The sequence below is a fragment of the Physcomitrium patens genome, chromosome 2 (genome assembly GCF_059467195.1).
Source record: "Physcomitrium patens ecotype Gransden chromosome 2, ASM5946719v1, whole genome shotgun sequence".
NCBI classification, from domain to species: Eukaryota; Viridiplantae; Streptophyta; class Bryopsida; order Funariales; family Funariaceae; genus Physcomitrium; species Physcomitrium patens.
Genome location: NC_143411.1, coordinates 15,589,180 through 15,612,505, shown reverse-complemented (window position 1 = coordinate 15,612,505; position 23,326 = coordinate 15,589,180). Strand labels below are relative to the sequence as shown.

The 23,326-nt window shown below is 36.8% G+C and overlaps 3 protein-coding genes across 3 annotated transcripts; 2 read left to right on the top strand and 1 right to left on the bottom strand.

Annotated features, from left to right (window-relative positions):
- The first annotated feature begins 10,100 nt into the window (after positions 1 to 10,100).
- LOC112278351 (uncharacterized) lies at positions 10,101 to 16,180 on the top strand. The gene is made up of 11 exons (XM_024511699.2): positions 10,101 to 10,393; positions 10,715 to 11,237; positions 11,516 to 11,678; positions 11,865 to 11,926; positions 12,123 to 12,217; positions 12,339 to 12,452; positions 12,626 to 12,664; positions 12,815 to 12,912; positions 13,047 to 13,507; positions 13,937 to 15,195; positions 15,503 to 16,180. Exons 2-11 carry the CDS (start codon positions 10,718 to 10,720, stop codon positions 15,794 to 15,796), a joined length of 3,105 nt encoding a protein of 1,034 aa, XP_024367467.1. The 5' UTR covers positions 10,101 to 10,393; positions 10,715 to 10,717; the 3' UTR covers positions 15,797 to 16,180.
- Positions 16,181 to 16,386: 206 nt separating this feature from the next.
- LOC112278358 (glutaredoxin-like) lies at positions 16,387 to 18,577 on the bottom strand. Its single transcript, XM_090247725.1, has 4 exons — positions 18,280 to 18,577; positions 17,695 to 17,783; positions 17,185 to 17,283; positions 16,387 to 16,998 (listed from the first exon to the last, which is right to left on the bottom strand). The coding sequence occupies exons 1-3, from the start codon at positions 18,333 to 18,335 to the stop codon at positions 17,234 to 17,236; spliced, it is 195 nt and encodes a 64-aa protein (XP_090103851.1). The 5' UTR covers positions 18,336 to 18,577; the 3' UTR covers positions 16,387 to 16,998; positions 17,185 to 17,233.
- Positions 18,507 to 23,305, top strand: LOC112278263 (uncharacterized). The gene is made up of 10 exons (XM_024511488.3): positions 18,507 to 18,638; positions 20,243 to 20,493; positions 20,839 to 20,920; positions 21,097 to 21,170; positions 21,366 to 21,420; positions 21,676 to 22,179; positions 22,300 to 22,338; positions 22,458 to 22,584; positions 22,750 to 22,887; positions 23,070 to 23,305. The coding sequence occupies exons 1-10, from the start codon at positions 18,507 to 18,509 to the stop codon at positions 23,183 to 23,185; spliced, it is 1,518 nt and encodes a 505-aa protein (XP_024367256.2). The 3' UTR covers positions 23,186 to 23,305.
- The last annotated feature ends 21 nt before the right edge of the window (positions 23,306 to 23,326 follow it).

The window sequence follows — 23,326 nt, the reverse complement described above, 5'->3', positions numbered from 1 at the left end:
TTCTAGTCTTGACAGGGTGCCAATTTTGCTTCTTTGGGCAATTTCCAACCTTGTGACCTTCTTTTCCACAGTACAAACATAACCCTTCCTCTATACGCCGTTTCTTCTCTGTTGGAGTAAGAGATCGGACACGCGCCGTGTCGATTTACATGTCTGTTGCCTCCGAATGTGAGTTTAAGCTATTTGCAGACATAGTCACGTCGTAACGAGTCATTTGGTGTCTTGGACGTTGGTCTTGGCGACGCTGGAATAGGCGGTTATCACACTTTACAGCTTGGCTAATGGCTTCGTTGAGCGTTTGAGGATCAGGAAGAGATAACAGCAAGTCCTTCACATCATCCTTCAAGCCCCAATAAAACTGACTCACCAACGCCTCTTCACCCCAATTAATGTCACTTGCCAATTGTCTGAAATCCGAGGCATAGACTGATGTAGAGCGTGTTCCTTGTCGTAGCGATCGGATCTTTGTTGTAGCCCATCGAACTTTATCATGCTCGCCAGATGCTTCTGCAAATGCCTCCAAGAACGTTTCAAAGTTGCTCAGGATTGGCGATCGCTTCTCGAATAAGGGAGTAAACTAAGACAGAGCTTGTGCTGTAAGCAAGGTTCCAACAAGCCCAACACGCGCTTCCTCCGTCAGATAACGTTTGGGCTATAAAATTGTTATGAACCTGATTTGGTTGACAAAACCTCGAAACTTGGAACGAGTTCCATCAAACTTATCCGGAAGACTAACTCGAGGCTCCTTTCGTTGTAGGACTATTCGATCTTGTTGAAATGGAGGTAGAACTGCTTCTTCTGGCGCAGAAGTTTGAGACTGATATGCTTCAGATGGCGCTATCTCAGATGCTCCATTGTTATAGAGTCCTACCATGACTCCTTCGATCTTTGTTGTCCTATGTGACAACGAGGCAAGAGCATTTATGATGGCGTCTAGTTTGGATTCCAAACTTTCAGCCATTTTAACGTCTTAACCTTCGGCTAACCTTCAGAAAGAAGAAAAAAGAGTTTTGACAAGAGGACAATATTGGTTCAGAGGAGAGTACTCCGCAACCTCTAAAATGCCTTAAGACTCCAAGATGAGGGGTAATCCACTCTCTCCAAGAAGAATAAGGCTCCAATATTGAGAAAGAAGAGATATCACTTTAGAGGAGGGTAATCCGCAACCTCTAAAACACTAGTACACCTTCAAGAAGAGGGGTAATCCACTCTCTAACAAGAAAGAACTAGCTCTGATACCAGTGAAAATGCAATCTCGACAAACTGTCACGGACACAAAATACAGACTTGAAATCTAACAAGAAGTTCAAGAAGAAGTGGCAGAACTAGATTAAACAGATGAGTACAAGAACAACACCAGAAAGGTGAGCTAAAACTCCAAGAGATGTGTTGTCGAGACTGAAGAACCCTTCAGCCTCGACTCCTATATATACTACTGAATAGGAAGCTTCTCGAGCTACTTCCGCTTACTAGGACGCTTCTCCAACAACTTCTACTAATTAGGAAACTTCTCGAGCAACTTCCTAGAATCTATCAGAATATTCTAGAACCTTCTAAGAATATTCTAGAACCTTCTAAGAGAATCTTTAGGGAATATTCTAAGAACCTTCTAGAACCTTCTAAAGGAATCTTTAGAGAATCTTTAGAGAATATTCTAAAAGAATATTTGAAGAATCTTCCAATGTATGTCCATGACAAATATAGACCATACGGTTGGAATCTTAAGTAACTATTAATAAAGATCCTATTCTCTCCTCAGATTCTTCACTTTGTTTTACAATAGAAGTTTATTTAGGACCAAAAAATCATAAGGACTTAGCTTTGTTAGATTCAAGAACCTCAATCTATTTTATAGATGAAGATTTTGTTAAAAAATAAGAGATATCTTTAGTTAAAAAAACTAAACCTATATATGTAGAAGTCATAGATGGTCATTTGCCACCTTCTCAAAAGGTTACATAAGAGACTGTTTATTTAGATGTAGCAATTAAAGATCATAATAGCATAATAATATTTAATATAATAAAATCTCTATCCAATCCTATTATTTTAGGATTATCTTAGTCAAAAAAATATAATCCTCTGATAAATTGGATCTTTCGTAACCTTCATTTTTATGATTTTTTACTCTAGAATTTTATTAATCAAGTAGAAATACATAAGAATAGTACATCCAAATCCTTATTAGTAGGTATAAGAGCTTTTATGTATGGCACAAAAAAAGGATTATCTTTTGTTTTTTATGCCACATCCATTTTTGATAGCAAGAAGATATCAAGTGGTATTTTTAGCTAGTATCAAGATTTCTATGATATTTTTGAAAAAAAAAATATAGATATTTTTTTTAGAGAATCGTCCTTATAATTGTTCTATTGAACTTTACAAAGAAGCTCTACCACTATTTGGACCAATCCATAGCCTATCACAAAATGAATTTGTTGTACTCAAGGAATATATTTATGAGAATTAAGCTAAGAATTTCATATGTCATTCTAAATCTCTAGCTAGAGATCCTATCTTATTTGTGAAGAAAAAAAACAGATCTCTGCGGATGTATGTAGACTATCAAGGACTCAACAAGATCACCATTAATAATAGATATCCTCTACCTTTGATTTTAAGACTTTTTTATCAATTGAGTCAAGCAAAGATCTAAATAAAAATAGATCTACGAGGAATATATAATTTGGTATGCATTAAAGAAGAAGGTGAATAAAAAACTTCATTTCGAACTAGGTACCGACATTTTGAATATAATGTCATGTCTTTTGGACTCATGAATGCACGATCTATTTTTCAATATTTAATAAATGATGTCTTTTGTAAATTTCTTGATAATTTTGTGATCTATTATTTAGATGACATCTTAATCTACTCTAAAAACATAGAAGAGCATGAAATTTATATTTTTCGTGTGCTACAAAAATTTAAAGATGCAAGATTATATGCAAAGTTAGATAGTGTGTATTCCACACTACTCAAGTTTACTTCCTAGGATATAACATTTGCAACAAAAGGCTAATAATGGATTCAAAGAAAGTCCAGATTATCATAGATTGGGAGATTTTAAGAACAATAAGACACATACAATATTTTTTGGGCTTTGCCATTAACTATTGGATCTTCATCAAGAATTTTTTTCAAGTTGTAGCTCTATTTATACATTTGACTTGTAAAGAAAAACTTCAATAGAGTAAAGAAGCCAAAACATTATTTGATGCTTTAAAAAAAGAATTTACTTCTATACCAATGTTGTATTGTATTGACTTCTCCAAGGTATTTTTTATAGAAAAAAATGTATCAAACTTTGCCTTAGATGCAATATTATCACAAATGGAAGGAGATGACAAACTCCATCCAATAGCTTTTCATCCCAAAAAAATTTCAACAGCCAAGTTTAATTATGAGATCTATGACAAAGAGCTTCTTGCAATTATGAATTCATTTCAAGAATGGCATCATTAATTAGAAGGTGCCTTGAGTCCAGTCACAATATATACTAATTTTTAAGAACTTAAAGTATTTTATGTCAATGCATGTTTTGAATTACCGCCAAACTCGTTGGAGTATGTTTTTATCAAGATTTGATTTCAAGACTACTTATCAACCCTGAAAACAACAAGATTTGTTGGAACCCCTTTCTAAACATTTTTATTTTGCATCATAAGAAGGAGATTCATCTTTTGATCAAGAAAGAATAATTCTCTTCAAGCCAGAGCATTTTCACCTATGAACAATAAAATTAACATTGACTATTGATTCAACCTTTATCAAGCAAATTCAATCAAGTATGTCCTATAATCATCTTGTCTATGATATGAAGATTAATTCTTCTAAGTCTCACGATACTTCCAAGTTTGAATTTTAAAACAACCTACTTTATTTTAAGGGACGATTGTACATTTCAAAAGATAGAGAATAATTATTGGTTCTTTAAACTTCTCATGACTTTTTAGTAGTCAGACATTTTGGATACAATTAGACTTTGAAGCTAATATTGAAAGATTTTTGGTAGCCTCAAATGAGAAAAGTAATCAAAGACTAAGTACAATCATATGATATTTGTTCAAGATCCAAAACTCCTCACCATAGTCTTCTGTTTCTATGGATTTAATCATGGATCTTCTAGTCTCAAGTTTGTATGATTCTATATTTGCTGTAGTAGATCATTTTACCAAGATGACATATTTTGTACTATATTCAAAATCTATCACAAGTAAAAAAAAATCTAAGTTTTTTCTTAACAACATCTATTGTTATCACAATATTGTGTTGTGGTTTGGCTACTATATGAAAATAATGTAATTACGTTCTTAATATATAATTTATTAAGTAACATAGTAAGAGCCATGTTAGTAGATTTTAGTTGGTTGTAGAATATAATTTGATTATTATCTTAAGAAGAGGTTATTTAAAAAGATTACTATAAAATTTGTATAACTTTAATTTCCTTTTGATAGTGGCTTTTAAGATTGGTTTTGGTTGATAGTAACTTCTAAATATTTAGAGTCACCTTTATTAGACATTGGTGACATTTAAAAACTTATTTTGGTTCTTTTATTTAGTGTTTAAAGCATAAATTATGTAAATCTTATAAGAAAAAATATTGAAGAAGGATTTTGGTAGCAAAGGAAGTAATTAGGGCACTAATATAGATGAATGGAGGTGGATGATAAAAATCTCCATTCCTATTGGTCAAAAATCATGACCAATGGGCTTTGAGGAGGCTGCCTGAGGCCATATTAGAGATTAGGGTTAGTTTTTCGGACCCATTTAAACTTTGAAGGCTAGGATCAGCAATTTTAGGTTTCTAGCTATGGTTTTGGTACAAATCTTATATGATTTGGAGTTTATATGAAGGAGATATAGGTGCTCAAAGTTAAGGTATTGATTTGGAAGCTACTGTCACTCTTATTGACATAATGCACACGTACAAAGAGAAATTGAAGATCGACGATTGCGAATAAAAAGAACACTTTTTTGGCTACACTTTTTACATACTTTTTACTGTATTCTAAGTTGAAATGAAGGAGTTATTAGATTTTGAAGTCAGTGTATGCAATCTAAGGGTAGTAAGTGACCCGATTTACTAGTAGTTGTGTCTTGAGCTATATCTTGAGCAATTTGATAAGATTTTGGCTCAAAATTTCAAAAAATGTGTAATTTCATGTTAATAAACTTTGAACATAAGTTTAATGACATTTGAATATTGGGTTCTTGAGATATTAAGAAAATAGTGCTTAGGTGCTTGTAAATTAGGGTTTGGAGCATCTGCTAGGGTTTCTTAGATGCCAAAAGCTTGGGAGTGAATTTATAGTTGTTTTTTTTTTTTTGATAAAAGTGAAGGGTGATTTCTACCTATCCTATGAAATTGAAAAAAATTGAACAGTTAAATCAAGAGTTATGAATTTCTAAAGCTTAGAAAGAGAAAATCCTTTGAGGGAAAAATATATTTTGAAGGGATTTTGTTATATTTTGAGTTTTATGCAAATCAAAGGAGTTTTGGAAGATAAGATAAGATTCAAATAAAGATTTAAGCTAAACTCTCTATAGCTAGATACCTAGTGTATTTCTAGATAGCAAATCATGCCATATGACAACGGATTATCTAAAGCTATTATATTATATCCTTTTTTAAGATTTTATAAAATCCTTTTTAAGATTTTAAATATGAATATAAAGCTCCCTTTGGCTTTTCATTCTCAAATTGATGGACAAACGGAATGGGTGAATCAAGTTTCAGAGCAGTACTTAAGATGTTTCATTAATTATCATCAAGAAGATTAAACAACTCTTTTACCATTGGCAGAGTTTGTATACAATGATTTGATACATTCATCCATTCAAAAAATACCTTTCTTTGCCAATTATAATTATCATCCATAACTTGATACTTTTAACTTTTCAAAAGTTGATAATCTTACGGCAAAAGTTTTCATAAATTTTTTTTAGAAGTATATGCAATAATGAAGGTGCAATTAAAGGGAGCTCAAAGACAACAAAGAATCAATGCAGATGCCTATCTCAGAGAACAACCACAATTCAACATAAGTGACAAGGTATAGTTACTTTGTCACAATATCAATACTATCTATCCTTAAGACAAGTTCGATTACTATAAGCTTGGATCTTTTTTTATTAATAAATAAATAAATTATGTTACTTATTGATTATATCTACCAGAGTCTATGAAGATCTATCCTGTATTTTACATATCTCTTTTTGAATCATATAAGACAATGAATATCTTGAAAAGAAGACAAATGCTACTTCTTCTTATAGAAATAAATAATAATCAAGAATTTGAGGTAGAAGAAGTTTTAGATTCAAGGTGGTGCCAAAATAGGTTAAAATATCTTATTTACTGGCACAGATATGACATTAGAGAATGCACATAGAAGGCAGTAAAGAATCTTGTAAATACTACAATGAGAGTTGAAGCTTTTGATTGAAAACATCCATAAAAATCAAGATGAAGAATAGCAGATCTTTGCTATAAAAAAACAAGATCAAAAGAAGATAATACTCTATCTTTTATCTTTCTTTGTAGCTTCTATGTATTTGTAACGCTAAAGAGATGGAGAACCAACAACCAGCACATTCAACTAAAGAGCTTTTATTTGTTCATTTACCAAATGATACAATATGATTATCACAATCTTTAAGATGACATAATCAATATGAAGATCTTGAAGAACAACATATCATTCCTTGAATAGATGGCAAGATATAATGTGTTTGGTATCATGACTTTTGAAGACAGTCTTGATGTTTGATAATTTTATTAGACGTAAAAACAACTCATGACAGTATTTCAAATATTTTATTTGAAGAAGGTTAAAAATGCCTCAACAACCATCAAATAATAAGATCATCTTATTGCCTTGGTATAGAACATTATTGATGGCTGAGAGGACCTATCAACTGTCTTTGAAGAAAACTAAGATCAAAGTATGTGGCAAATACAATTTGTTGCATCTTAAATTTCATCAACACATAATGATCGCTCTTCATAGAATTCATCTCTAGAAGAGGAGATAATGTCATAGATATACATAGGTACTCTAATAAATACCTATATAATTAAGTAGAAAGTAAAAATAAAAAGTAAATAAAAATAAGTTAATTTTATAATATTTTTTAGATAAGCTTCCTAGAAGCTTTAAAGACTTTGTTTTGACTTTATATGTATGAAGTTGATTAGTAGGTTATTAATTTAGTCAATAAGTTAATCATTATGAGCTAAAATAAATCTCTACTAATTGAAAGTTTATTTTAACTCATAATAAGTGAATTAACTATGTGAATTTAAAATAAAGTTATTCTTTAAATTCTAATCCACTTATTACTTGTTATTATTTAAATTCTAATCCACTTATTACTTGTTCTTAAAACACCAAGTTATTCATCAAATCTTCTAACATTACTCACATTCACAATGATAATTCACTCTTTAATTTCATGCAAAATAATTCTTTCTTTTTCTTTTAACTAGATAATCTGGTTTAATTTTTATTTTATTTTATTTTATTTTTACTATTATTATTATCTTTTTTTATTATGCCATTTTTATTACGTGTTATTATTTTATTATTTTATCATTTTAAAAAAAAATAAAAATTTTTACTTCTTAAATAATTGATGGTAAAAGTAATTAATAAATTTATTATTTTTAATCCATAGTTACTATAATTTTTTAAAAGTTTGGATTAAAAATTAAAAGTTAAAAATTAAAATTAAATTTTTAAAAATAAAAATAAAATAAAATATTAAAAAAATAAAAGTTAAAAAATAAAAAATAAAAAATAAAAAAAAAGAGAGAGAAGATTAAAAGTTAAACATTAAAGCCAAAATTGAAATATAGAAGTTAAAATTTATTATAAAAAAATAAAAATAAGAATAAAAAAATAAAATAAAGAGAGGTATCAAGAGAAGTACCTTAACAACGCCCAAGGATTGAGGGAAGCACCTTCTTTTTACTCCAAAATTCGCCAAAAATCCAAATTAGCTCCAAATCTAGTGATTTTTATTGTGTTGGAAATTTAACTTCAAGAATCTCTTGCTTTGCAATTTTCGTGGAAATCTAGTACCTAAACTGCGAGCAATGCTTCTTCAAAGTTGGATCATTGGGCCTGCTACTACAGCCGACCCCCTTCACTCAAAAATTTGTTAAAAATTCAAAATTGCTTCAAATTCAATGCAATCTATGCCACTGGAAGATCAGCTTGAAAGTGCTTGTATTTCCAAAATTCTCAATCGCCTTTTCAAAATTGAGTTATTGAAATTGCCAAGGCAACCGCCTCCTTTGTACTAAAAAATTCACCAAAAATTCGTTTCAACTCCAAATTGAGCAGGCCTTAGCTCGTTGGAAAGGTGATAAAAAGGGCTACGTGATGAAAAATCTTCAATTACAAAACATAAAAAACCATAGACTGATTGAGGAAAATCCGAGGCTCGTCAACCCTTTTGACTATGGAAATGGTTGGTGACCACTAATTGCAAAGGGGCACCTTTTAAACCACAACAAGCACCACCCATGGCACAAAACCAATGCTCATATGTTCCTAAAGTTCACAATGAAATCTAAGATCAAGAAAGAAGCAAAAAAATAAGATTAGGATTAAGGTTGAGACCACATTTTGGTATGGCTTCACCCTCATCAAAAGAAAGACAGAGAGAGGCTTGAGAAACCAAACCATTCTTATACAATTGAGTGGTGGCTTGTGGAAGGGCGGCCACATCTCTACCCTTGATCTCTAAGATCCCTAATGTGGATCTACGGCCTTCTTTCATTCAAGAGCTAATTTTGTGACCAAAGTTGATGGCTCTTGTAAGTATAAAAAAAAAAAAAAAAAAAAAAAAAAAACTTTTTGATAAATCTAACTTAATCATTGTCTTTAAAACACCTTTTTATGCTAAGATTGACTACTCACATGCATCAATCTATGCTCCTTTGCAACTTTAATGAAGGTTTTTTACTTATAAGGATTTAGGTAATATTTGTAAAATTCTTCAAAAAATGAGAATTCCATTTCTATACTTTTACTTTGAAGGAAAGGGTGTTGATCTTATTTTCTTCACTCCACGTGGTACATTTGATGCCTCCATTGCATTTGAAAGGCTTCCATAAATTAGGAGAATCACTTTGCCACTTGGATTTATTGAATTTGGAAAAAAAATCTTCAAATCTATCATAATTAAACCTCACTATATTTTCTTTTTTCTTTTTTGACACCAAGACTACTTCTTTTGTAATTCCTCTAGTATTAGCTAACTAGAAAAATATAGTCTTTATAGTTTTTTCTCACTAAACTCTATCCTAGATAACATGTCCGCTACTAGCAATCTATTTTCTATTTTTTATTAAAATTCTAATATTAACTCATAAAATTTATGTTTTAAGCACAATAAGTGTATTTTTTATACTAAATATCAAAATGAGTCAATTCAATGGCTCACAACCACGTGTTGGTAGCTTGTAGAAGAAGATAACTATGTCGCATACATATAGAAAACTTACTTTGTAAGTTATGATATGTATCTTGCAAAGTCAACATGTTTTAGAGGTCCCATAGGACATTGCCACATAGCTCCTAATTAAGAGTATATATGGAGGCAAGAGTGAAGCCTTCTTCACTCTTGTCAATGCCTTTTTAGTCCTTAATCTTGTTTCTAAACTTTCTAATCTTCTTGTTTTTGGCAATAGCCATTCTAGTTCAATAATTCATCATCTTTGAGTGACTTTCTAGTTCTTTTCAATGTTTTAAGAGTGTATTGAAGATTTCTTTCTTCGAGATTCATGTCCTTGACAATTAGTTTATTAATACAAGTTCTTGACACAACCAACATCTTGGCTTTGAAACTTTTTATGTACACAAGAATGTGGATTTTTTTTAAGAGACATTTTACTAGTAACAAATTTATTTTACATTGTTTTTTAGAGAATGGTTGTTCAATTGAATTTACCATCCTTGTACTACCACCATCCCAAGCTTTGGATTTGGGAAAAGTTCATCCCTCCCACAAGTCGGCACCACGAAGGAAGGGACGGGAAGGGAGATGCACAGCTGGATACACCATCGTCGTCATCGCAATGCTGGAGGAGAGCAGCCCTCATCTCAGTCTGCATAATCATCACTGTCAATGTCGGCATCATCTATCTCTCTCTGTCTCTGCATCACACTCTTCTCTTCTTTATTCTCTCCTCCCCTCCCCTTCTCTTCTCTTCCCTTTCGTGCAATCCATCTGGTGCACCGGACAGCGTCAGCCCTGGTGGTTCCTGCAACTCAGCTCAGCTGGCTACCAATTAGGGTTCTCTGCTCCCCTGTTTCTTCTTCTTCCTCCTCCTCCTCCGCGCATGGCTTGCTGCTGACTCCGGTCTTGCTGAGTACAGGTTCGGAATTGATCCCAATTCTGGTTCTAGGGTTCCTGAGCGCGTGTTGGGGCGTTTCATGTTTGATGCGTTGACTCTCGTGGACAAGCAATGAGCCTCTTTGTTTCTTTTTTTCTTTTTATGATTTCCATCGATTAGGGGTTTGTGTTCTATCGGAGATGGTTTTTCGTAGATTACAGTTTTTGGATTGCCACAGTCTATGTTTGATTTACTTGGTATAGTTTAATCGGTTGTAGAGGCAGCTTTGATTGATCATTGGTCGGATCGCCAAGCACGTCACTTGCTTGAATCTTAAAGTTCTGCTGGGGTGCCCGTATTCAGGGTATGGAGTCGCAGCTGAGGCGTTCGGAATATCGAACTTCACACGAATTGAAAGGGAAAGGGAAGGATGATACTTCAAAAATGACAAAACCGCCCGGGTTCCACAACAAGTCCTCTACCGCGTTGGATCCTTATAGTAGTCTTTCCGTCTTTTCTTCTGGTGATTCCAGTGCTTTCAGTGGTAATGTACCAGATGTAGGGTCCTTTTTCGGCACTAGCAGCACGACTTCGTATCTGATGAACTCTGATTTCGATAGTTTATTTGACGATGCTACCCCAGAGGTTGCACTCAGCACTTCCATTGCTGCTCCAAGAGGCAATGAGGTCAAGCATTCAGCATTTAGTGCGGCCAAACTGCAAGGGTTGTTTCTGCCTTACCTTCCTCAAGACGATGCTGTGGCCGCGGGATTGGGGGAGAAGGATGGAGGAATTGATGCTTCAGAAGCACAGGAGGTCGTCGATTATTTAAATCAACAACTTGCTTTCCTCTTACGCTGCCCTCCACCGGAATTTTGGCAGAAAGGTATGCTTAATGCACTTCATTATTTGATGCACTCTTGTTTTATTTAAGCTGTCTGTCCCTTGTCTACATTAATAAGGGAGTTTTATTATGGCTTTTACGTGGTGTTTCTGGGGCCCTTGTTACTGCTAGCAAATGATACAAGCTTTTATTTAAATTATCATGTGTATCAGAAGGTGACAACCAGGTGCGTCCGGAAAATATCAATTAGAGGTTCTCCTCGTAACAGATAGTTGCGCTTTCAGTGTAAGATGTAGCTAACTGAAGATTAAAATATGCAGTTACAATGGATGAATCGCTGGATACCTTTATCGACAACTACCTTCATTTTCGAAGAAGATGGTATGATAGCACTGCATTCATAACGAGCAGCAAGCAGACAGCTGGGGTCATTGTTGGTGATGGAGACCTTAGTCGGAGAGTATTCATGCTTCTATACAGGATGTGAGTGCTCTCCCTTCTTACGATTTTTGTTCTATTGAATATATGTAGAGGCAGACATACACTTGTGGTTTCTCATTAGTTTATCAGCGTTATTCTATTGATGTTTGTTTTCAACCGTGTCAAATTTTGATTGCATGCTCTGGTGTTGCTGATTTTGGCGTATGTAAATGCGTTTTATTTCCGCAGTTCAACGCATCAAGAACCCGGATTACCATCTAGACAATGTTTATCCGCTAAAGAGCATGCCGGTAAGGTTTTCTATATGAAGTCTGCTGTCAGCCGTTTAGATCTTGATAAGTCTATTGTGTCTATTGTTGCGCTTTTGTGTTAATTTTTGAAGGTTTTATATGCCGAACCTAACCTTGCAGGCGATCCTAGATGCAAATAGTTTATTGGCTGGTTCATGCTCTGATGTTTGGTGGTATGGTGGTGTTCCTGCTTCAGGTCTTTTGAAGGACTTTAAGCTACTAAGTTTACCTAAGCTTCTAGATATTTGCGCTGTATACGAGCACGATAATCATGAATTGACCAGCCGTTTGGTAACTGTCTCCTCGTTATTTCTCAGTTTAGAAGAATCTTGTTTCTCGAGTTTGCTCTCATATTTTTTTTCTGTAATTGAAATTCGGGATTATCATTTGGAATTTGTGGGTATGGTTCAAGGTTTGCAATGTTTTTAGAGCTCAGCCCAGCTTCGCTAGTGAATTGGCCGCAATGGTGGCTCCAGTTTTGGAAAGAATTGATGCAGTGTATAACCGCTGCCACATAATGATGCTTGTGAGTGTTCAATACTGTTTCACAACTTTTTCTTTTCGTTGGGTTCATTTTCACTTTGCTTTCAGCTGCATCACAGATTCAAAGCTTCACAAACTCATGTTGCATTCTTATATGAACGGGAGTTTATGTGTTATTTTTTGAGCCTCTTTTTCTGCCATCTGCAATCATTGCAGAAGAGTGGAGTGGACGCAGCGAAGGAACAACCCACGGAGGTGATTGATATTTCATTGCCACGGATCAAATTCAATATTGTACCTGCTTAAAGGAAGTCTGAACTATTTAAGCAGCGGAGCAATTCGATGCCTGATATCATCATTTTATGTTGTTTTCGCTGACGTTCTCTAATATGATTTTTGGCGCAGATTGTGGAATACTTGAATGATGTGATTATCACGCTTGATTCTTTTATTAGGTCATATTCACCTGCAGCTTTTACTCTCATTACTGCCGGAACGACAAGGTACTTGCTTCTACTGACCATTTCTTTGCGGATCTTAAAAATGAAAACGTGATAAAATTGATCAAATCTGTTTTCAAATGTTCTTCTCAAAAATTGCCATTGGCATTACTCACACTTTATATTTGGTGTGGCAGTGAGAGGATTGGCATGTTCCTTCCTGCTCTAAGTGCAATCTACGAATACATGCTACCAGTATTGAGCAACTTAATTCAGAAATTGTCATCAGTGGAGGCCGTAGAGGCTGCTTGTCAAAATCAGGTGAAACGCCTCAAATCCAGAATTGTAAAATTTACCTGGAAAATCCTAGAAACATGCTTTCTGGAAACGGAAGATGAAGAAATTGCTAAATTTGGTGACTTTCCTAGTTTGGGTGGAACTGCTGAACCCATAAAGGCGATTTTTGATCCAATTGCGAAAGGGGAACTGTTAGTGCAAGCTGCTATTGTCATGACTCAAACTCTCGAAGAAAGCCATCTAGAAAAAGCTTTGGCATCTTTTGTTTCCAATAAATCAGGAACGCACATGGGAGCTCTTTTGCGTGTAATGGAAAAACGACATGGACTTTGTGAGGTAGTTCACGAGCGTTGCCAGAGTGGTGAGTATCTTCAGTCCTCTCCCAAGATTTTTTTGGTTGTTTGTAAGTACAGTTCCAAGTGAATAACGTTTAGAATCAAGAACTTGGGCACATTCTAGAGTTTAAAGTTATTAGAGATACCACTTGTGCCGTAATGCAACGGTAGTGCCAACGTTTAGTTTGTCGACGTGTTTTTTTCATTATATGACATGGTGAAACTTTCAAACACAAATAACGTACTACCGAATTAGTGTATGATTTAAATAACTTAGTATCCGATGTCAATCCGTCAACAGGAAATTACTCAGGATATAAATCTTGCATTGTAGTAAGTATATCTGCCGTTAATTGGGGACTTTTTGTAGATCAATCGGCCGCCTTTCAAGAAAATTTAGTGTCCAGCAATTACCAAGGAGCAGGGGAATCAAGTTTATTGGTTTATGATTGCAGGTTCATTACTCCTAGATGGTACTCAATATGAGTATCTGCTGTCCTTAGTTAGCGGGCGCCAAGCTCCGCGAGTATCCAACCAGAACGAACGGTTGAAAAAGCAGGACAACGTGCAGGAGGAAGAAGCAGTTATGTTACAATCGAAGATTAGTCAGGTCAAGGAAATATTTCCCGAGTTCGGAGATGGCTTTGTAGCTGTATGCTTGGAAGCATATGATAATGATCCTGAGAGAGTTATATCTTGCATTTTGGAGGATAAAATCCACCCCGACTTGGCTTCTTTGGACCGCACACTGCCCACAAAACCTAGCAGGAAAGTTGAATCTTCAAAAGACAAAGGGAAGGGCAAGTTACTTGAGGAACCTCGAGTGGAATCGAAAGGGAAGGGTGTCATTGGTTATGACGCCAGCGGCTCATCTGCCAGGGTTTCTTCTCGTACGCTGGATGGGAGTGCAACTAGTAGCGAAAGAGAGGGAACTCCAAGTAGAAGACCGTCATTTTCTGCTGCAGCTACGGAAGATTTATCGAAGGCACAAGCTGCCAACGCTAACCAAGGACGATTCATAAGACGTGGCAAACAAGATGGAACTTTCAACCAGTTCATCGATAGTAGGGAGAAAGATGCATCTATTAGTGCAACTCTTAGGGCTGCGAAACAGTATGAGTATGAAGATGAGTATGACGATTCATTTGATGATCTGGCAGGCACTTATTCAGCAGACATTGATAAAGAAGAAGAAACTGAGAATTTGGTAGATAAAAGCAAACGTTATTCTGCTTCTGGTAACGCTGTCGGTGAGGTCTTAGACCGGAAGTCCGACGGAAAAACGATCTTCACGAAAGGTGGGTTGCACCAACCAACGTCTGACCAAACTTCTGATCGCAGGCAGATCAGACAACACGAAGCCTCCAAGTCGAGAGGTCCAGCAGTGCTGCACATGCCAGACCCGATTTCCTCTGCTAACACTAGTAGGACAGGGCACCAGCTCTCGGGCCGTGGTGACCTTCAATCTACTTCTAATCGCAAGTCCACTTCTATAGCCCCTGAATCTAACAGCTCCGGTTGGGTTGCCCCATCTGATGAAAGTTTGTCTAAAATAGCAGTGAACCCTGCAGATGGGGGTAAGGTTCCACCATCTCAAGGAACTTCTGCATCTGCACGAGGGGGCAAGTCACAAAGAGGAAAAGGAAGAGGAAAAGGAAAAGCTGACCCAACTGCAAACTTCTATCTCAAGGATGGAAAGCTTTACACCTACAAGGTATCCGCCACTGTACCACAAGTGCTCCTTTTCTGGTCTAATTTGCTGGAATGTTGGTTTTTTGTAAATAAGCTGTATAGAATTTTTGTCAGCTTCTATGATTTTAGCTTCATGTATGTTGCGGCTTCTTTTTCCTCTTTTCTCACACATCTCTAAGAACATGTTCATGGAGCTACCTGTACGAAGTTGCCTATTATATCAAGGGATTAGGGAAGCAGCTTTGACCACTTGTTCCTAGATGGCACACGGATTTGTAATATTTGGTGGAGCAGTTCCAGTGTTTAATTCGGATATTTTCATTGTGCAGGTGGCTGGTGCAGAAGCGAGCTATGCTACGGTTGAAGAATATGAGGCCTCCCGCATGGAAGAAGAAGAGACGATGTTTGGTTTAGGAGCCGGTGGCAATGTGCCAGCCGTGATTGCAGATGAAAGAGAGAGTTCGGGGAACGTGGGCGCACAAATACCTGGTGGTAGAGGCTCAAGCACTCGGGGTAGAGGCGGTCCACCTGGCAGAGGACGTTATTCATCGAAATCTAACGATAACCACCGGAGAAAGGATCAGTCGATGAAGAAGCATTTTGCAGGTTTATCGGGCTTGTAAGGGACAACTCATGAAATGCAAGAAGATACAATAGTCCTCATTCAACGATATCCCAAAGCAGTTTTCATTTCTAGATTTGAAGTTATAGCATTGGCATAGCATTGCTTATCTAAAACTTAAAACGAATAGCTAATGCCCACGTGACGTTCTTAAGCTGAGTATATTTGAATGTTAATAGATGAGCTGGTTTATTAGACCTACGCATCAAAGGTTCAGCCTGTGATAGCACAGCTTGCAACCGTCATTAATACTTGGCCACAAGATCATTTATATAATGTACATCATCACTACAAGAAGTTCTATGTCATCCTAATATCAAAAATCCTTGGTTTACGGCAAAAGAGCTTAAATCTGCACCATAAACCCAAGAAACTTTTTTGGAGATTCGCAAATGTACATAAAGTTTACAAGATTGTCAAGGTTCTACGTATACGATCTGTGAATGTACAAGAGAGAATTCTGCTGCTCAGCACTATGTTCTCTTCAACTTGATTACCCTTAAAATGTTCGTCACCACGATCAGCACTTTGATCCCTACCTCTCTAGCCAGATCGCAACAGTTGTACACGTCAGGAGAGATGTGCAAAACATTCAGGGAGGCGTCTGATGAATATATCAATGGGTAGGTTGCGAACACAATCATGCTGCGAGTGCACACAACCCAAACTCTCGGTTTTATTACTGTCTACGGTTTGCACGTACTGGAACCTATCAGATTTAAACTCTGCTAAGTGATGGCCGACACAGTCGCAACTGTGATACGCATAACCAAGAGAAGTTATAAAAGCGCGTGAGAGCTTCAAATGCACTCTTCAGATTCGCTGTGGATCTCTGTAAAGAGAGAGTTGGAACTACATGGTTCCATCTGTAAGTTCATGGCAGACAGACTCACATTTGTGGCATCTGGTCTAAATCGATATCTGCACTAGAAGTTTGTTTGTTTGTTTGTTTGTTTGTTTGCTTGTTAAAAGAATCCCTTCGCGCCTAAACTACGATATCCTTCACTGGAAGTCCAACCTTCGTCTTGTCCTCGACGCCCTTCAGCATATTCTGCACCACATCGGCCTTAGTCTCCTCTACTTTCGCAGTATCCTTGGTAGTAAGTGCTTCTACCTTAGTCGCCTCACCTTTGCCTTTTTTGAAAGCGCCAGCATTCTTCAATTTAGGGTGGAGGGTACCTTTCTTATGTGCTGCTTTAGTGGCTGGATTACAATACCCACCACATTGTCAGGATACAGGCTCCCAGTGCTTTTAAATAGCTTCCCCCCACCAAAGCCATGCTCATAACAGCAGTACATATGCAAAGATTAGAATCAGCAATCAGCACAGAAGCGAAGGCTTAACAGACCGCATCATCGCACAGCCATGATTACAATAGTGGTACTTACCATCATTACCACCAATGTGTTCACCTCCGACAAAAACATTAGGCACTGTTCATTGCTTAGAGACTTCCCCAAGCTCATTTAGCATCTCAGCTCCATCCTCTGCCACCCCGACTAAAGTTAGAACACAGTTCATCTGACTTGAATAAATATCCCATTGAAGGACGTAGTGCTCAATCTCATACACCGATGGTGAATATGCTTTCACGAACGATTCACATGCATGCTCACGAACGAGACCTGCACTTAGGCTTCTATGGCTAGCATCTAGAACAAAAAGGAACATATTTGTAACACTTGCAACAGCAGGTATCCCTTTCACAGCGCTTGATATATTCCAGGGAAAACTTAAATAAGTCAGAATCCTAACCAACAGATGGCAAAAATCACTGATTCTGCTTTAGATGCTATGCACTGCTTACTTTGTACTTTGATTCGAACAGACTAGTCATGTTCTGAATCTGAGAGGAACCTGAATGTGAATACAAGATGGAAAATACAAAATAAACTTACTTTCTCTGTCGAGTTCTACCACTTTAGCTTCAGCCCCTAAACCCTTCAGGAGCTCCTTGACGTTTCGGCAGTAGGGGCAGTAACTCTTGCTGCAATTTTAAAGCCCATACAAGCAGTGGGTCAAGATCATGCTGTCTTCACATTCTACCACACTATAAAACTAACTGCCAACACTCCACGGTCCCAAAAATTGATCACATAGCATGAACTCTCATCTCCACGAGGGAAGCATTTTATGTGAAAATTGTTTACTTTTACAAGGACAAGATATCGATATCAAACAAAAATAAACAAAAAAATATCGCTAGCACAGTTCTCCATCTACAAGAGCACAAAGACAAATTCAAGAAACTGTCGGAGAAGAGTCTCTGGCCCTCAAAATCTAAGAGACGAGGTAGAGGGTCCCTTATACTTGCAATTGCATTGTGTATTTTACTTGAATGAAGACAATATATTTTTTTTTCTTTTCACTCAATCATTTAATAGAGCAATTCTGCAGCATCGGAAATCGGAGCACACCTGCAACTTAACCACCTTTTCAAGAGCTTTTAGAAGTGGAGTGGAAAATCCTTATGGAATGCCCACCTGAAAATAATGAGAGGATTCTGCAGTATCAACTCTTGAACCTTCTCGACTCCCATGGCTCCAACTCAAAAACAATCAAATTCCACGCAATAGCCTAATCTCTGTAGAGGCCAACTCAAAAGATTTAACTAAAAACAACCCCAACTCTCAAGCAAGCGTTTCAAGTTCCAGTGGCGTTTTGAGAAAATGATCTTGAGAACATTTTCTAATGAGTGAACGATCCCAGAATGCAAGAGGACGAGTTACAGAGTGGAACGAGGAAGCTTATTTACGCAGGAATAAGGGAAGGGAAGGGAGGAAAGGGAATTCTGAGTGAGTTAGGTGCATGGGAACGTGACAAATGGATGCGATGGCGACAGGTTTCATGCTCTCATTCATCCCCAACAATCCCCTCAAGCTGGAGATTTGATTCACTCCATTCTCACACACACACACAATTCTCTCTCTCACATTAAGAAGTAAAGAAACAGCTGAGCTGAGAGAGAGACAACAGGAGGCCCAGGCCCAGCGCCTTTTTTCCATCCATTCCTGCCCTTCTTTCATCCACTCTGGCAACATATTTGTTGTTTCAGAGGGTTCACTTGTACAATAATCCCTGTACAGCTGTGCTCTGTAGCTCTAGAAATAATTTCTTGATATATATATATATATATATATAAATATATATATATATAGATACTTTATATTTAGGGATGAAGTGAGAGATCTTAACTTTTAAATGTTTTGATTGGTTGAAATTGGAAAACATTTTAAAGTTGGCTTCATATTTAGATAAATAAGTCCAAAAGAACTAAGAGAAAAAGGTGAGGTAGAATACAGATTCTTACATGATAGTGAATAGTATTGTCAGCTAGAACCTTCCTTTGATAATAATATTGTATAGTATTGTATAGTATTATACATGATATTGAATAGTATTGTATCCAAAGGACAAGGTTTCCAAAAGACAACTTTTCTTCACCAAGCAAGGGACCTCAATAGGATCTGTGAACATGTTCTTTCAAAGTGGGCTTCAAGGTATAAAGTGCTAACACAACAATAACAAAAAACAATAATTATGATATATAAATTATCACATCAATACCAATACAAACTTTAGTGTTATATATTAAATTATCCTTTTCTTCAGAAACTTGTATTTTATTTCTTGTACACAACCCTTTATTGAACAAACACATGCAGAGTTGTTATTTAGGTTTGTAATCCTAAACAATCCAGATATATATATATATATATATATATATATATTAATCTCACACATGGTCACAGGCATTTTTTTCCTTAAAAATAATGAAATAATGGAACCTTAAGTTATCATGACGCATGTTATGCATATTGATATGCATCATTGTAATAAAATTATTCTCAAATTAAAAATATATTTAATTTTTTTCATATTTTTCTTAATTTAATGTTCATATTTAAAAAAAAAATGAACTACAATGTAATTTGCTTAATTGATTGAACTGCAATTTTTTAAAATAAAAATCTTTAATTTTTGAAAGCCAATTTATATAATTGTGGTTACAAATTGAAGGCATCGTTTTTACAAATTTATTTTATTTTATTTTATATAAAAGCGCACTGTCAAACAATTAAAGTTTTGATTGCGAGTTTGAAAATGGAATATTATTTTTATTTGAGTTAGTAGATTGAGAAAATATGTCAAAAACAGTAATGAACTAACTGTCAATGTGTAGTTAGTTCTAGACTAACAAATTGTATGAAGTGCAGATGATCAAAGAATACTTATTTGGGAAGGGGGGGGGTTTGAGTTTTAGAGTAATCTCTGGTCTTAGGGTAATCTTCTCCTTGTTGATGGGCCCCTGCCCTCCTCTTCTTCCTAAACTGCGGTATCTTTTGAAATGAGAAGATTGAGAGAATCTTAAGAGATCAGGTTTATCAATCTAAAAATACATAGACCTTGGGCTGCACAAAAGAGGGAAATGTCTGCCCGAAATAGCAAACGGTCCATTTCTTCACTGGGAGGAGGGGCAGCAGAAGCGGGCAGGAGCCTAGTCGGGCCACCAAGGAAGGGAGGGGGGGAGGGCGGAAGCGGGAACTTCAGGCGCTCCAACCCCTTCACTCATTCTTCTGCCGAGAGCGGGAGGGAGGTTCTGTGACCAAGTTCGCTATGGCGGGAAATCAAGTGCCGGAGCCCAAGCCTTGTGGGCAGCATTCCATCCCTTCCATGTTCACTAATCCTCGCATCCTGTAAGCTTTGCGCATATTTTTTCTTTATTTTAGAAATGAATTTGGAAAAATTTAATTGTTCAATTTAAAAATAAATTAATTGATCGATATGTAATCATGTTTTCAATTGCAGGTCGACTCATTTCCTGCTTGTCTTGAATTCTTGAGTCTATGCGTGACCACATGCGGCGCAATTTCTCTTGCAATGATGAAATGTTTTTCACGTATTGATTGATTGAGAATGGAGAATGGAAAATTTTCGATTATCGTGAATCAGAAATTTTGGAATGTAACCGTTGAGGATCGTAGAGTTGAGCCTGCATTGTGGTTTTTTTTAAAAAACCTTCTTACTATGTGTTGTTGCAGGGGTGGGCGATCAGGAAATGGTCGCTCTTTACCTCTCATGGATTTTCTGAACCGGAAATCCGAGAAACGTGCGTCACTTCAGGTGAGCTAATTCTCGGGGTTTCTGACACGCCTCTTGCACACACACATCATCATCATCAATGAGGCGTATACCGACTTTCAATTGGAGAGCTAGGCGGAACCTCGACAGTCATGATGTACATTAACAGTTCTCACATGAAATTTATTCTTAGATCCAACTGATTTTATATTGTGCAGGGCTGTGTAGTGGATGCTGGTTTGACTCCAGAAGTGATAGAGAGGTTAGATGCGTCTCGTAGGAACGATGCTAGGTAACCTGAAATTGATTTTATTTGATTCTGCAGCAGAGAAAATGTGATGCTGTTAAAACCGCTTTATTGTTCTGCCTTTTTTAAGATCTGTTCCGCTCTCAATCGTCTCAGCAAGGGAACTTATTCACATCGTTCGATTCTCAGTTCTTCCTTCATAATTCACTCACTGGATACTTTGCTTTTGCATAATTGCAGAAGCAATAAGCATTTCGAAAACAGGGAAGACTGCCATGGCATCGGGAAGGACTTAGTAAGTCAATGATTCTATTTTGCGATTGATTTGAAAATGATTTGGGACTCATGATGCAGCTCATTTTTCGTTCTCGTTTTCGTTCACTGAATGTGGTGCAAATTTATCGAGTTTCGTGTTTGCTTTGTTTCAGCAGAGTTTCCAGAGGAAGCTTCTTTGATTCTGCAAAAGAATTTAAAATTTTTGAGGTCAGAAAGCTCGCAAATGTTTAATATTCCAAAACCAAATTACCCCATAGTTGGCATCACATTGCAGGATACCTCTAGACAGGGTAAGGACATTAGTGAGTGTCGTACATCAAACCGCGAGCTGGTGTCTTCAACAAGCAAGCCGTGGAGAAGGGCCCAAGCATTTGCAGAGCCTAGCAATGGTAAGCTGAATGAATGTCTCGAAGATTCAACAGTCATATCTCACGCTCCCGACCGGTCCACGGGTCAAGTTCATATATCCCTCAAACTGGAGATATTCAACAGTCGAAGTAGTTCCAGTACTGCTGTGGAAGCACGCTGTGACTATGAATTCCTGGAACAAAATTCGGACAGGCTTATTCAAAGTAATGACACTCATCAATTTCAATGCCGTAGCATGAACTTCATTGATTTGACTGAAGATGAAGATCCGGCACTCCAGAGGTTGGGAGGCAAAAATCATTCACATGAGAACACTGAAACCCAAAGAAAGAGGAAAAGATCGCACGCTGTAGCCGCTGAGGAGGCAATGGCGAGGTGTCCCGTCTGCAATGATCTTTTCCCTCCACATGTATAGTGTTCTTTTCCCTTTCGCCTCTTGACAATTGAATGTCATGAGACATAGCAGTTTTTAACACGTCCCGAACATGACCTTGCAGTTTTTGATATGTCCCCATTATGACTTTTGCAGGTATTACAAGCCCACGTGGAATCCGAGCTAGATTCTTTGGTACTATTTATCTTAACCTTCTTCTCGACAGCCAGATTAATTAGGATTATCATTCGGTCTAAGCATTTGTGTCACTATCCAGTTGCGGAACTAAAGCATTCTGCCATTTCGTTGTGCAGGAGATGCTTGGAACAAGCTCAGAACCTGAAGCATACGAAGCACCCGGCTTTCATGTTCGTAGAAATGAATCTCAGGAAAATAAACAAGAGGATGGAAGTACGTGGGATCGTCATGACATAGCCTCAGGTATGAGCAATGCCATCGATATTAATGTGCAAGTGCAGAATATGTACTAGTTTCTGTGTACGGCATTCGAGCGTTTTTCTACATATTGGACTGGATCATGTGCGAATAGAAGTGTTTTCTGCTTTTTCCACGGTATTCCTCGTTAAGCTCGTGAAGTATATGCAGAATGCTCAACGCTGTTTAAAGAATCAAACTTCAAATCTAGGCCAAAACGAAGTCTGCTGGTGCTTGGAGATGAACCGAAGAACAGAAAACCGACCTTTCCGCGCGAGAGCAAGAAGCCTAACACTACCTTCAACCATTGTATGCTATTTTCTCGTCACCTTAGATATGAGTCACATCGAGTTGGTGTTTTCATGTAATTCAGAACTTCACAGAATGTGGGCACATAAATTATGTGACGTCTCATGATGCGTATACAATGTGTTCAAATGAAGCAGAGGAATAACAACGTTAAGAATTCTTACATATCAGACATCTTGCAGATGCCGATGGTGCTGGTTGGTTTGATGAAGGAGGAGTGGGTGTTGACGTAGAAGCCGTGGGTTCAGCCTGCATTTGGGAAGGTCTCGGATCCATGAGTTTTGGGGGAACGCTGTAATGCTTACTTGCTTAAACGCCAATGATAATTATCATGTCCTTTTCGCCTGCTTTTCACATAGAGAACGATAAAAGGGCTTGTAAATTCTAAACCTTTTATTTAATGTACATGTTTCAAGTATCCTCCGTGTTATATGCCGAA